The following is a 16,038-nucleotide window of genomic DNA, read 5'->3' as shown; positions in this document are numbered from 1 at the left end:
AAAAGCAAATGCACGATTTTTTTTTTTCCAAACCAGTTGAGCGCAAACCTTGCCACCACAGACGATTTCATTGGTCATTCTCACAACTCAATCACGCAATCATCTGTCAAGAAAAGACTTCATGGATTCAACTCAGAAAAGTCATGGATGGATCTGATTGGGATAACCAGTATTGCTAGCTATAAGGATATGCTACCAACATATTAAGGGTGTAAATTAAGGTTAGGGGTTAGCATTTGTTTCAGCGTTGTGTAGACAATCAGCCCTGTGACTGACATGACTATTGATATCTTAAGAACTGGTGGTATTTTAGTGTGAAAAAAACAATTGCAAGCGCTGATGGCAGCCTTTACTAGCAGAATTATTGTTGGCCTTTGAAAGAAGTTGTTGGATGACTGAACTTTGTCATATCAAATTAAGTCACATACTCTGGGAAAATAATAATGTATACGAACATCTATTATTTTTCCTTTCTTAGCAATTATTTTTTCAGCTAGATCATATTTACACTTCTCTACACACAAAACCAGTTTTATTGTTTTTTTTTAGCAAATGGCCTTGGGCACAGTGGCTGCATTTACACTTGGCATTAACATGCGATCACCGTGATCCGATCAAGCAGATCGGATCATCAGTCAATCAGGACACGACGCGTTTACACTTGGCAACATCAAACGAATTTACGTGATATTAAAAGTGGGGGGGACACGTCCCCCGCGTAATCTACGCCCCTGAAGTGGTGGGTTTTCTTTTGAAAACTATTTTCAGTCGCAGGACATTTTATAAATCAAAATAAATGTACGAGTCTCACTAGCACTCTGTTCTTCCGACAGATCGGGAGCGAGGGGGCGGCGTTTTGCATGATGTCGACCTGCGAATGCAGACACATGGCTGGATTGCGTTTACATTACACTGAGAATCGGTCACAATGCGTCCTTGACTACCTCTGGACCAGGGCACGCTGATCGGATAACATTCCGATCAGAAGCGCGTTTACACTTGTCTTTTCAATGTGTATGTGGACAACATCCGAATACAGGTCGCATGTTAATGCCAAGTGTAAACGCAGCCAGTGTTGCAATGAAACCAAGTGTTGATTCATTAAAAAAGAAAAAGAAAGAACGAAAGATACTAGCCTATATGTATATGACACTATACTACACTATATATGATGATATATAATATAAGATACTATATAAGATCATATATAATAATATACGATACTATACTACACTGTAAAAAAAATTCCGTACAATTTACAGTAAAAAAACGGCAGCTGTGGTTGCCAGTTATTTCAACAAAAAAACATCAAATTTGAAAAGTAACGCAGGGAATTCTGGGAATGTCAATTTACGTCTTTTTCACTTCTAAAAACGGTATACTACCGTAAAATTAATGTCCAATACATGTAATGTCCAATACAGTTTTTCACCGTATATAGTAGGGGAATTTACCGTTAACCATTTAACAGGTTTTTACTGTAGCATTTTTACAGTCTTTTACCGTTAAATTCACGGTCATTTTTTACAGTGTAGGCCTATATATGATGTAATAAAATAACAGACACTTCGTGTCGATAAGCTTTTTTAATGTTTTTGAATGAAGTCTCTTATGCTCACCAAGGCTGTATTTATTTTATTAAAAATACAGTAAAAACTGTAATACTGTAAAATATTACAATACAACTTTTTTTTATTGTTTTCTATTTTAATATATTTCAAAACATAATTTATTCATGTAATGGCAAAGCTGAATTTTCAGATGCCATTGCTTCAGTGTCACATGATTTTGTTTATTTAATGTATGAAGACCCATGGTCTTTTATAGCTGTCATAAAAACCATCTTTGCTCTCTTCTGCCTTTGAGTTCATAGTGGAGGCTGTGAACTCAAATGTTCTCACTCAAAGGTTGAGTGAGATTAGTTGCAATGAACAAAAGGTCTAAAAATATAGTGCAAGCCACTTTAGATGATGCCAACTTTACACGTCGCTACCCTCTCAACTTACTACTGAAGCCTGTATCTCCCTTTCTCACTTACCATATTTAGACCAATAGCTATATCTTAATCCATGGTTTTATATGACCAAAGTAAGCCTTTTAGTATCCAATCACAATTTAGTAGCACCAGCATTAGTCAATCAGCCAATAACAAGAATTTTATTTCCATGCGATATGCAAAAGACAAACTGCTTACATCTTAATGAAAAGAAAAACATTCTGTTGTCAAAAGTAATCTTTAAAATTGGTGTAAAAAAAATAGGACATGATAAAAACATAACTTTTTTCATCAAACGAATTATATTATACTGATAAAGTTGTAGTAAAATGTTGCTGTAAATATTTTCAAAAGATTTGGTGATGATGATGACTGTACTTTATGCAGCTTATCACAAGGCTACTTGAAAAAAAATTAAATAATTTTATTGTTTAAAGTAGCAATAATTTGTGATCATGATAAACAAAATAAATAAAGGCTTGAAGGGCAACACAAACTGTATAACATTTTTTTTTTTTTTATTATTATTATTATTAAAGATTTTATTTTATTTTCCTTATTTTGAAAAAGTATATTTTTAAGTTAATATTTGCAAGAATGTGCAATTAATATCAGCCAATTGAGTTTACATTTTTAAAGTGATGCTCATTAATGCAAAACTCACCTTTACAATGTTGGAGCTACCAAACAATTGTTCCATATGTCAGCAGCTTTCCTTTGGTTGCAGGGCAATTGTGAGGCTATTCTTTGTGCGTGTGTGTGGTTTTTGCGTTTTTCTTGATAAGACCATGGAGATCCGACAGGAAATGAGTGGGAGAGAGTGGGGGACGGGATTGGGAAAGGTCCACAAGCGGGATTCTAACTCGTGACACCCAAAGTGCAACTGCACCATATGTTGGCACACTGCCCACGAGGCTATCGGCCCTGACGCAAGGCTGTTCTGAACGGCTTGTTGTGGCATGATTTGAGATGGATCAACTCATAGAATCATGTTCTGGCTGGTTGCTAAGGTATTGCTGTGAGGTTGCTAGGATGTTCTAAATAGTTTCTAGGAATTTCTGCTATTGTTCGTAAGGCATTGAAAGGCAGATGTAATGAATGATTATGATAAGTGATGAGTGATGAAGTTGTCGCTTACTGACTAAGGTTAAAAGAAACCTAAATCCTTAAATAAGGCTAAATGTTCTTAAATCATGATCAGTTTACTGGAGAAGCATTTTATTTTTTATTTTTTTGTCATTGCTTGTTTGAATTTAAAACCTCGCTATTTACATAGACAAATACGCATTGACTTCCAGTGTTCCCTTGCATCTCATAGTGTGAATGACCCATCTAGGTGACAACAGGAAAGCTCTTTCGCCCTGCATGCTTTGAGTTCACAATGACGTTCACTTTCTAATGTTCATCTCTTCAAGGTTGAGTCAGATTAGATATGGGGTACAACAGAACTAAAAATACAGGATGAATAGTGCTGTACTGAAACAACGGCCTGCTTAACCTGTTTATTTACTAGTGTCACCAGGGGAAATGGCCCATCCCTTAACCTTCTAGCTTAACTTGTCTTCTCAGTTTCACCATAGTGAGATATGACATCTGAGCCAGAACGTAAGAATGGATAATGAATCATTTGTCATCTTTAAAGACCAGCTGTTCATCATTTATCATGAAGAAATACATGTAAAAAGTGTTAAAACATTAGTTATAATATATTATTCTATTGTGCTTGCATTTATGTGCAATTTGATGCAGTTAAAAGTCTTTGAAACTAACAATTTCACACAGAACTGTTATTTATTTCTCTGTCCTTAAAAAGAAATTCAGTGCATTAATGTGTTAATCATGAAAAATTATATATATATAAAAAAAGCTATAAAATATACATGTATGTTATCGTCTCTTCAGGTACATACATTATATTTGTGAATACTGAAAGAATAGAAAAGAATAAAGTCATTTTCTGCTTAATAATGTCACTTTTAATGTCAATTTAAGACTTCATTGTAGCACACAAAAACATACATATATCCCAGTCAAACACATGCCGTCTGAGTTTTTTTTATTACTATTATTATTATTTGATACATTTATAATGAAATGAAATAACCGCAAATGTCTCAAAAACACATAACACTACTAAGGCCTATTTTATGTCTCTGTCTACACTTTAATCTTTAATGAAGATATGTCAAATATTATTTTTAAGGGAAAAAAATAATCGTTCACATATTATTGTTCCATACAATGAAAATACATTTTGGCTAGGGGCTGTCAAGCTCCAAATATGAAAAAAAAAAACATCAAAGTATCATAACGGCAATCCATAGCGTCAGAAGACTTGAAATATAGATCATGGGATGTACTTTTATGGAGCTTTTTAGATCTTGACAGCCCCTGATTTCCTTTTGTTGTATGGATAAGAATAAGAGCAGTGTCAGCACTTATGTGAGAATCAACAAAAGGATGTGTAAATAATTGCAGGATTTAAATTTTGGGTCAACTAATACTTAGCAGTTAATATGGGTTGACTCGGAAAAACAGCCGCTCAGAAAGGTCAACAAAGCAAGAAAACACTTCAGTCGCATCCCTTCTATTTGATATTTTCTCTGTGAAGACAGTCCAGAAGGTCAGGTTGGTTTCACGAAGGGATTCACTGGCCTCCCCCAGCAGCGTCAAACATCTTCTTTCTTCCCTCCATTCCAGACATGGCTTCCACATTCTTACGCCAGTCACCTACCTCAGAAGTCAAGACCTATTAGACAGAAAGCAACAATGGATTGTTGTGGCATGATTTGAGATAGATCAACTCATAGAATCATGTTCTCTGCCAAAGTGTGGAGATGAGTTAAAGTGCCCCTATTATGCCATTTCCAATATTGCCTTTCATGCAGTGTGTAATGTAGCTATATGTGAATGTAAACGATCTGCAAAGTTGTAAAGCTGAAAGTGCACGATAAATAAAGTTATTGTCTCCCAAAATAAAGAATCGACTCTGAACAGTTGAAACGAGTCGTTAGTCGAATCCCACTTCCGTGACGGCTACACGTCATGGGATAACACATTTGCATAATGCGCGCCTATGTTCTACGCTGGCTGGCCACGAACAACTTGACCCCGCCCACAAGGTTTAGAGAGACTGAATCTTTGAACTGCTTCCAATGAATCGTTTGAGAATCGCTGGAAAATTAGGTGATATTAAATGCATATTTTGAGAGAACGAAAGTGTTTTTTGACCTTGCGTGCATGTAATCCTATTGTAGGAGACTCCCAAAACAATATTAGGAACTGTAAAAATGGCATAATAGGGGCAAAAATGCTATTAAATTCTTGACTCAAGTATAAAATCTAAAAATAAAAAGGTAACAATTTAGTATAGGGACCAATTCTTACTATTAACTAGTTGCTTATTAGCATGCATATTATCAACATATTGGCTGTTTATTAATACTTATAAATCACATATTCTACATGACCATATTCTACATCCCGAATCCTACCCAATACCTAAACTTAACAACTACCTTACTAACTATTAATAAAGTTAGCAAATTAGGAGTTTGAGGCAAAAGTGTATTTAATGTTTTGTTAATAGCGAGAATTGGTCCTTTACAAAATGTGTGACCAAAACACAACATGTAAACAACATGGCATTTACTTAATATATAATATCTATTTTCTTTTCTGCTGCAGTTTTGGTATATGTTTTTTTTTAAACCGCATTACCTTTTCTTGCTTGATATCCTCCTTCTTGACTGACTTCAGATTTGCACGGAGGTCCATGGAGCCTTTGTGTTTGGAGCCCAGCAGGGCCCTCATCATCTCATCAGCAGACACACGCACCTTCCTCAGGGCAGGTTTCTTGAACTTCCCGCCTAGATCCTGAACTTTCAACTTCAGCTCATTGATCTAAAATCAATGGAATACAAAATTTCCATTACCAGTGAGGTGCATAATACCTCAAAAAAGCTATCCGTTAGAACATCCATTCTTCTCAGTGGCAGCTCCTTGGTTAGTACATGTACCCTCAGAAGTATGCAACCCATTGTCAGAATTCGGGTTTGATCACGGTTCATTCTGCCCTGTTTGTTTTTGTTTTCCTACTCCACATTGGGGTTTGCCCATCATCAGCAACTGGTACTCGCTCAATATCTGCTTTGCACCTCCATGTGACCTTCACTTTCATTCTCCCTTCTGTCTTGTCAGTATTGTCAATCTTGTTGCGAACTGTGCGAACCAACGAAATCTTGAGCCTTGAGCAATTTAATTTGTCTGTAAATTGCAAGTAGTTCTCAACATCTTGATTAGCTTGTTTGGTGTTTGTGTTTGGTGTGTTCAGCTACAACTTGCTCCAATACACCTACTGAAAGTTTCTAGTGGAGGTTCTGAAGACCTTGAATCACACCTGTCGCAAAAAGTCAGTGACTTCTCTTATAAAACGAATTTTTTTTTCGTGGTGAACTCAATCAAAAACTATTGTTTCGTGTAAAACAAGATGAAGATTAGCCGATAGGCTGCCGATACATTAAATTATGAGGTTTTTCCTAAAAAAGCTGTTTAGTCAGCGTAGTAAAGCCTCTCCTCCATTGACATCCATTAAAAAAAAAACGGCATCTGGTCTTCTTCCCTGCGCCACAGCATTAGCATTAGCCGTTATGCTTTTTTGGCTAAAGGTTGCAGGCTTGCCTTCAAGTGGCTTTTGTTAAACTCTACAGGACAGTGGTGCTCAAGGAACAGGATTTAGACATACTGGTCCAACATGCTAGAATGAATGAACACATATTTGGACGCCTATTAGTGTGGATGCAGAAACCCACAAAAGGAAACATTTTAGGTTGCAAATGCTGTTGTAAAAAAATCATACATTTATTCCACAACCTAAAGTGTTTTCATCTCTTGTAACTATACATGATTTTTAAACATGTTTGTAGTATTAATTCATTTAGTTGTAAATCATTTATTTAAAAAAATATATAAATAAAAACAGAGAATAAGAGCTTGACTTTTCTCAAAAGATAACTGAAAATATCAGGGTTCTATAATACAATTTCCTGGAGGACCACAGAGGCTCCAACTTACTCTAACATCTGTTTCTAGTAATCCTCAAGATTTTGATTAGCTGGTTCTGGTGTGTTTGATCAGGGTTGGAGCCTAATTCTACTGGACAGCATTTCTTGGTGGAGCCAATGTACACAATATGGGCTTCAGGTATGGTCCCCAAAAATGTCCACAGGTTCCATGTTGGCCCTATCTGAATTTGCCCCGGTACAATCCCGTAAGAGATATGGGCTGATTAAGATAGGGTTAATGTGGAACAAACATATTTGGGGCCAATACCTCAAACCCATATCATGCTTGTATTGGCCTCAACATTCAATGTTGGCTGGGAGTTGCCCACCCGGTATAGTCCATACTGAAAATATCTTATTGGTTGGTTTTATACTTACATCTTTGTTGTGCTTGTTGACTTTATCTTCATAGTCGAATCTCTCTTCATCTACTACATCGATTTTGGCATAGAGTTGCTTGCACAGATTCTGAAAATGAATATGCCACATAAATGCAACTGGTCTGAGATTTGACAAATTAATAAATAAAGCTAAACTGCACATATTGTCTTCAACTAAAATGTTCTTTCTGACTGAGTGCATCACCTGTAACTCCGCCAGAGAGAGTCCAGAAAGCTGCAAAGCAGGGTGTTTTTCTTTGAGGTAGCGATTTTTCTCTTCTTCCCTGTCCTGTTTTTCGTTCTCCAAATCCTCTATCGCTCTGTTTAGAAGCATTATCTGATTGAAGATGGAAGAGGAGTTTTAATAACAATTTCACAACAAAGTAGGAAATAACATAGGTACAACAAAGTAGGTAATCCAACCTTCAAAGAAAGTTTTCGAGATGCTGAAATTTTTGACTTAGGCTGTTAAATAAAGAAAGGGAAATGAGATGTAGATAAAAAAACGATATGAGTAAAATATTGCTTAGCATGCCTTTTAAAATGATTAAGACATACTTTGTTGTCCACTTTTGGATTTCCAGGCCTTCGTATCTGGCAAATGACAATTTAAATTAAGCAGAAACGTTTCACATAAATGCGAAAATAAGTATTAGTTTGATATCTGTGTAAATACTAAATGCACTGTCTATGTAAAAATGGAAAATAGTATTGAAAACAGCTGCTTACCGGACTGCCAGTATCAATAGTTGAGGTACATAAAAAAGAGGAAATAATCATCAGTAAGAGCATTTTGAGTAATCAAGCTATTTGACTTAAGTAATTCAAAACATTTATTGATCACTAAATAGTGATAAAATGCATTTTGAGTGGCTAATGAGTTTCACAGAATGTAATGCTGTATTTTTATGCCCTGTGAACATCAAATGTTGAATAATCTTTAAAAAAATAAAATAAAATTGTACTTACTCGCCCATTTTTCCGTCTTGCTGAACTACTAAAAAATAAATTCAACCAGAGATTTTAGATGAAACCTAAAAAATTAATGCATAATTAATAATAACAAAAAAACAGTAAATTTAACAGACTCTTACGACAAATTTTATTTAAAGTATGTATTTTCATACCTGGTTTCTGTCTGGCTGATGGTCACGGACAGGAGGCAGAACAACAGGGTGTTGAGACAAAAGGGATTTTATAGTCCAGCCACCACTGGCTGGCAGATATAGTGTCTGTCACCAGGAATGCCTTGGCAGTGTTCTACAAATGAAATATCACCAACCGCAAAGCTGTGACAATACAGCAATACATAAGAATACACAATGACTTTTCTTTGGATTGAAGTTGAGTTCATAAACACACATTATACACACAAAATATAGATATTTATCATTCACATGTGGGATATACCCTCTTAAAATAGTTCTTTGATGGGGCCCATAAATGGATAGCAAGTCTGTGCTCTTGAGTCATGGACAGCAGAGGAAAACAATTCTCAGGGGTGCTGTTGGGGGGGGTTAGGACGATTCCAAGGACCCGGCGTTAGAGGGGGCCCCCCGAGGGGGTAACGTGATTTCTAACGGGGACCCCCCGGACTGCGATTTTTTTTAACTGTGGGGAACTACCGATTTATACCAAGGGGGACAAACCTACCCATACAATCTCCTTTGTATGTTTTTTTTACGATCTGCTAACGCTCCTTTGTACATTGACGTCTTACAAATCATGTTTCGATCACACAAAATCACATACTCATACAATAAATATGAATTCTTACTAGGTTAAACATTTTTTTATTAAAAATATTCACTTTAATTAATTAATAAATTTAAAATGGTTTCAGACGGTCAGTTTCATCTACTGAATCATCATTGGTATTACATGCGGCAGCCATTTTGTTTTTCTGGTGCTGCTCGCTAACAGGAACTACTTAAAATTAAGGAGATTGTAAACAAAATGTTTTCATAAATATGTTTTAGTACTAACTAATACTAATAATTATGTCAGTTAGAACATATTACGTTGTTTCTTTAAAGGTATGTATAGATATGTGACCCTGGAACACAAAACCAGTCTTAAATCGCTGGGGTATATTTGTAGCAATAGCCAAAAATACATTGTATGGGTCCAAATTATTGATTTTTTCTTTTATGCCAAAAATCATTAAGACATTAAGTAAAGATCATGTTCCAAGAAGATATTTAGTAAATTTCCTACCGTAAATATATTAAAACTTAATTTTTTATTAGTAATATGCATTGCTAAGAACTTCATTTGTACAACTTTAAAGGCGATTTTCTCAATATTTAGATTTTTTTGCACCCTCAGATTCCAGATTTTCAAATAGTTGTATCTCGGCCAAATATTGTCCTATCCTAACAAACCATACATCAATGGAAAGCTTATTTATTCAGATGATGTATAAATCTCAATTTCGAAAAATTGACCGTTGTGACTGGTTTTGTGGTCCAGGGTCACATATGTATTCAATACAGTCTTATTCGTACGTTTTTGTGAGCCTGATCTCATGATGAAAACGTACCTGTGTGAACTTTTTTGCAAGACGTGAAATACGTATCGCCATGTAGGCTTCGTTTCATGACATATTCGATGTGAAATGTCCACTGGGTGGTGCTAAAAGAGTGTTAATTTTTTGTTGGTTTTGTAGGTGTCACCACAGTTCTGACTTAAAATGTCCGTTGAGTGGCGCTGTAACTCTAATGCTCTGTGACATTTTAAAATAACGTACCATCTGCACTACACCTAAACCTACCCGATAGTATGAACTAAAATGAATGTGACGTAAAAACGCAATCGTACGCAAGCCATTTTAGCTTGTTTTTCGATCTGTCATCTTTGAGCTCTTTTATCGTAAGTCATGTTTTTCACAGGATTCGTACCCAAGGATACCCAAGCTACCGAGAAAGCTTGTTACGTCCGAAAAACTAAACATACGGAGCTGTAATCGTAACTGTGTACGAAAACGATTACAAACGCTCGCTGTTTTACTGCCTCTAGTGTTTCTGTTGGAAACTGCAGTGATATGTACATATTGGTACGTATTTCGCATTTTGCGAAAAAGTTCCCACAGGTAGGTTTTCGTCATGAGATCAGGTTGGTTTTTGTACAATCTGTCAATGCATATTGATGTCAGATCATACTAAATCACACATTTGTATAATACTTACGAAATCTCACACGGTCAAGCTGTACGTTCTTATTAAAAATACTGACTTCAATGAATTAATCAAATTTAAAATGGTTTCAGACGGTCAGTTCCATCTACTGATCATCATTGGTATTACATGCAGCAGCCATTTTGTTTTTCTGGTGCAACAGGAACTACTTAAAATTAAAGAGATTCTAAGGAAAATGTTTTATGCTAATAATTATGTCAGAACATAATCCATTATACATTAGCTTGTTTCTTTTTGTTCATCACTGATTTCAATCAAAATGACCATTTTGAAAAAAAAATAGAACACAAGTCAAAAACATAAAAAGGTATTGTTGATGTTTCACTAAATCACAGATTCATGTCAATTAATGTCTCAAGAAGTGAAAAATGTTTTCATAAATAAAGTCAAAGTGACTTGGTTTTCACCTGTTAACTATCAGATAATAAGCTTGCATAAAAGTATGCAGCTAGGGCTGGGCGATTTTACCGATTTTATCGATTAATTCGAGTTTTGCCACGATTTTATTTTTTAGAAATCAAGGAATCGCGATTTTGAATAGAAATATTACCAAATGTTAGAATTAGACACTGACGATATGCCGGTGATAACAGTAAAGAGAAAAGAACGATCCAACCGCATGTTGGCGCACGTAATTAACCGCTCACGTGTGACGCGCTCTGTGAAGGACCATAAATATAGCGCTAAGCACCATTCACACAGAATGCGCTTTTGTGTTGACAAAGATGCGACGCGGGCAGTGGAATCGGTAAAACATGCAAGAAGATGGGAGTGAACTTCTTTTAACTTGAGCGCAGTGTTTTTAGAAAGCCATTTCATGCATAAGACGCTGCAAGAGACGCGAGCGCAACAGTCAAACACATCCATGTTTACACAGAAAAAACAATGGAAGAGCAGCGCAATCGAATAAAAAACCTGTAAAGAACTACTACTGTATGTCTGATATTTCATGTTTGCATCATGGTGACAGACTGAAAGCTGCTGTTGTTTTTAAAGAACATTTATAGTTAACAATAGTCTACTGGTGATATACCTTCAGTTATTTTGAATTTGAATTACCTTGACTTTTGAGATTTTTTATAAGCATTTTCCTCGTATTATTTTTGAACACATAATATGTATAAGACAAGTTTGTACAATGTGTAGTTGTAGTTTATGCATCTTTTCTGCAAAGATATTTAACAAGTGATTTGTTTAACATTTACATCATGTTGACAACTTCATGTGTGCTGCACTTAGAATATAATTTTCTTTAACTAGAGGCTTAATAAAGAAAAAGTTACTTGAATCATGTTCTACTTACATTTTCAAGTTGACTAGTTAAAAATCTTAAAAAATCGAGAATCGGCCAAATATTCTGGAAAAATCGAGATTTTATTTTTTTGGCAAATCGCCCAGCCCTATATGCAGCACCAATTATAATCCACATGCCTGTTCCGCACATTTCAAAAGTTATGCCTGAGCAGGAAGTGATCAACCTAGAGGTCAAACATATGTAATATATAAAAAGCAACAATTTCTATTCTACCAACAAATGCATTACTGTACTTCACTGAGAATGCGAGAAACCATTTGTAGAGGTAACCATTTATGACACTCTTCTTCATAAGCTTTATTGATCCACAGTATTGTTGCATAGAGTGTGTATGCAAAGGAAAGGAAACAATATGCAGAAGAAGGGAAACGACCTTGTTACTACTATAGTCCAGAGCAGGTGCTTCAGCTATTTATTCTGAAACATGATCCCAGCACAGTTATGGGGAACTTGCTCACCACTGTTATTATAGTATCCATTTCAGTGTCTGCTGATGGCTCAATGCATCACTGCCTTTCAACACCTGTCAACATGAAACCACAATGAGGCAGATTAGGTTAAGATTTGAAGGATTTGTGGCTATTCAACCAATTAAAAAATAAAGAAAATAATAAAAGAAAAGAAAAAATAAGCAGAATATTTTGGAAATGGTAATTCACAAAATATAAAATTCTTCTATTGTTTGTTCATCTCATATTGACAGGAGGTATATATTAATTGCTTCTTTATAAAACTGTTGTATAAAGGCAATATCACGTATTCATATTTATCAAAAATGAATAAATTATTTTCTGACTCAAAAGTTATTCCATTCCACTGCGATGTGCTAATTACAAAGGTGGTTCACTGTTAAGTAAAACAAATAAAATATTACTCCATCAAATATTTGGATAGGATTTGGACAAAAAAAATGGTTTAAAAATTAATGATTTTGATAAATCAAATGTTATGAATTAATTGTATAAAATTTGTATAAAATGTAAAAAGCATATGTGTGCAAAACCCATCCCACAAGAGATAACACACTGGCATTGCATATTTACATTGTAACTCTTCCAGTGTAACTGCATTTCTGTCAACACCTTTTTTGTTTGGGTTTGTTTTAAAAGATACTGTTAACAGGTCTTTTAATAGAGATCAACTTGACTTCTGTTTACTTAACCAGGAAAATATCTTTAATCTGGTTTACCAGCAACTTTGTTTAGTCATCATTTATTTGAACATAAACATTTTTATTGATGTATTATTCATGATCCCAGAATATATTCATTCAAAATGTACATTTTTTTAAATATTTCTTAAAAAAAAAGGATTCATTGGCGCCAATAGCCTTTTGGGCAACGTGTTGACATATAGTGCCATTGCGCTACGAGCATCCCAAGTTTGAATCCCGGCTCAAGGACCTTTCCCTATCCCCCACCCATAACATAATTAAAAGCAGATAGTAAGTAATTAGCAGCGGTTAGTTCATCCTAAACTTATAATTCTGTCATCGTTTCTTCACTTCCACGTCGTTCCAAACTTCATACTGCAGCATTAAAGGGGTCATATGATGCGATTTCAATTTTTCCTTTCTCTTTGGAGTGTTACAAGCTCTTGGTGCATAAAGAAGATCTGTAAAGTTGCAAAGACTAAAGTTCTTCCAAAAGAGGATGATATCCGCTTCGTCATGCCTGGAGCTGATCCGTGCTGGTTGCTGAAGAAATACATCAACTTCGCACTGTGGATCGCCGGATAGGCTTTCACCGTGGATGAAGCGGAGTCCAGCCCGGAGTCGTCACATGTGGTTGCCGCGCCGTTCTCAAGTCCGCCGGCCGTTCCACACTCAAGCCCCGCAGTGTGTGACGCATTTTATGGAGGACTGTTTCCTGAAATCGACGTGTTTCAGAAAGGCGGGGCATAGAGGAGCAACAATAATGTACAGTATGTGGAAAATAATGTGTTTTTTTAACCTTAAACCGCATAAACACATTGCATTACACCAAATACACAAAATAATGTTCTTTTTAGCAACGTCATATGACCCCTTTAAACAATTGCTGTTTTCACCAACATTCAGATTGGAAAAAATTCCTGTGGCTATAAGCAATCTTAAAATCTTCAGTCAGGCAGCTTTTACATGATCCATCAGCCTGGTTTCAGATGCTAAATATAGGCTATACCTCTACATGCTTGCATGACATTACTCAATATGACTAATCAGCTGTGCAGCAGTGAATGTTTAAATTCTTATTTAGTCACCCCTTGACTTAACAATCATCACTTGTCTAGATTTTAACACAAATTATCAGCTTAGTTTCAGGATGTAGTCCCAAAATAGGCATCCAATGACGTGAAGTTTCACTGAGCCCCTCGATCACCACTATGCCCTTATCCTCATGCCATTACAAACCAAAGTCCCTTTGAGGCAAATCATTTCACTCGGCGGCCATCTTTGAAACGCCTCTCAGGCATGCAAGTGCAGCTCCTATCTCTTTGTACAGGGAAACATCAAATTCTCCAAAACTCTTTACCAAGCTTACGACTAAATTTCAGAGTTGGGATTGGGGAGAACGCATTACAAGTAACGCGAGTTACGTAATGAGATTACTTTTTAAATAACTAGCAAAGTAACACATTACTTTTTAATTTAGAAGGAAATATCGGATGTACTTTTTAAAATAAGTAACTCCAGTTACTTTGTTTCCCATATCTTGACTGACAGCTCTGGTGTTGCCATGTTGAGAGAAATCGGGAGTAAGTGCAGAGGCGCTGTGTGCACTGTGTGAACATGATGTTACTGTAGTTCTAGACTAAATATCAAGATGTATTTACTCATCTCACCTGCACAAAAACAGATTCAGTACTCTTCAAAATGAATAAAAACCATCACATGCAAACTCAGAATATTATACAAACCTGCAATAATTAAATGTTAAATAAGACAAATAACATTCAAATATTTAATCCCATTTTATTACAGTTTTTCTCGATTGCTTAAACACATTTCTTGAAACTATGCCTCGTATTCTCAAAACAGTAAACACAAATCCATAACGTCTCACCCAATTCATCCTATTTTCAGGTCAAAATGAAGCTCTACACGCAAAACCACGTTCATATTCGCACGATTTTTGGCGCAGCTCGTCAGTGAACAACGGCTCTGTGTAGTTAATGCTGCTCAATGTGAAAGCCCGCAGGTGATGAAGATTTACCGCTGATTACAGAACCGGCTTTCTGACAAGATGCGCATTAAATATCGCATGCGATTTATCGTGCAGCCCTACTCAAAACCATTCACTCTTGCTGAAAAACCAAACTTTTCCCTCAGACATCACGCACAAGCTTTCAAAAACACACACACTGCAACATAGTATTACACACTGGTGCAATAAATTCAAAACAATAGATCCAAAACTGGTAAGTCATGTTGCTTGTGGTTCTCCCCCTCAAAAACCTTTTCACATGAACACAAAAGACATAACCAATGTATACATTGGCACATTTTTATTCATTCATGTACTACACAGCACAACTGTAAAAAAATAAAATAAAATTCCGCCTCAGCATCCCGTCTTTGTTCTGGGTCAGGCCAGAGAATCTCGTCCACATCACAGGCTATATTGGCCATGGCATGACGGTGGAGTACCCCTCGTTGGCTGATGGCTGCACACATAGTGACATTCCCTCCGCGCTGACCAGGGACATTTACAATAGCCCAATGGCCAATTATGTTCCTGCCCCTTCTCCTTCTTTTGGTCAGGTTCAAACCAGCCTCATCCACAAAGATAATTTAATGGGGAACAGGCCGGCCTTCAATCTCAAAGATTCTCTGCAAAACACATGAAACACAGTAGAGTAAATCACTGCCCTGAAGCACAGTTCAAGAGGGCACAAATGGCAGCATAAACTGCTATACTGTGATGGTACACAATACTTCATACAATATCAAAACTCATGAACGTATTCCACTCGTTGGTCTTTCACGCTGTCAGAGTTTTGTTCAAAAGGGACGCGGTACGCACGTTTCATCCGGAACCGGTGCTTTCGGAGGATACGATCAATTGTGGAGAGGCCGATGGCATTTATCCCTCGAAAATGATGATTA

The 16,038-nt window shown here is 36.2% G+C and overlaps 1 protein-coding gene across 2 annotated transcripts; it reads right to left on the bottom strand.

Moving 5' to 3' along the window:
• Positions 1-3,949: 3,949 nt before the first annotated feature.
• tnni1d (troponin I, skeletal, slow d) lies at positions 3,950-8,648 on the bottom strand. Of its 2 annotated transcripts, none has more exons than XM_016487165.1 (9): positions 8,567-8,648; positions 8,409-8,473; positions 8,169-8,172; positions 7,998-8,033; positions 7,863-7,904; positions 7,645-7,776; positions 7,438-7,527; positions 5,717-5,899; positions 3,950-4,745 (listed from the first exon to the last, which is right to left on the bottom strand). In XM_016487165.1, exons 2-9 carry the CDS (start codon positions 8,414-8,416, stop codon positions 4,644-4,646), a joined length of 597 nt encoding a protein of 198 aa, XP_016342651.1. In that variant the 5' UTR covers positions 8,417-8,473; positions 8,567-8,648; the 3' UTR covers positions 3,950-4,643. The 2 variants fall into 2 exon arrangements, with proteins under 2 accessions (XP_016342651.1, XP_016342652.1); XM_016487166.1 differs by having other exon boundaries at positions 8,409-8,436; positions 8,567-8,634.
• Between the last annotated feature and the right edge of the window lie 7,390 nt (positions 8,649-16,038).

This window comes from Sinocyclocheilus anshuiensis, unplaced genomic scaffold, assembly GCF_001515605.1.
Source record: "Sinocyclocheilus anshuiensis isolate Anshui unplaced genomic scaffold, SAMN03320099.WGS_v1.1 scaffold882, whole genome shotgun sequence".
Taxonomy (NCBI): Eukaryota; Metazoa; Chordata; class Actinopteri; order Cypriniformes; family Cyprinidae; genus Sinocyclocheilus; species Sinocyclocheilus anshuiensis.
Note: the sequence above shows the minus strand (reverse complement) of the source record. Positions and strands in the feature narration are given on the sequence as shown.

Excerpts from the sequence above, each read along its gene's own strand:
- tnni1d (XM_016487165.1), bottom strand. Across the intron at positions 7,777-7,862 it reads CTCGAAAACTTTCTTTGAAG|ATAATGCTTCTAAACAGAGC; the intron begins GTTGGATTACCT and ends ATCTTCAATCAG. Across the intron at positions 7,528-7,644 it reads TCTCTCTGGCGGAGTTACAG|AATCTGTGCAAGCAACTCTA; the intron begins GTGATGCACTCA and ends ATTCATTTTCAG.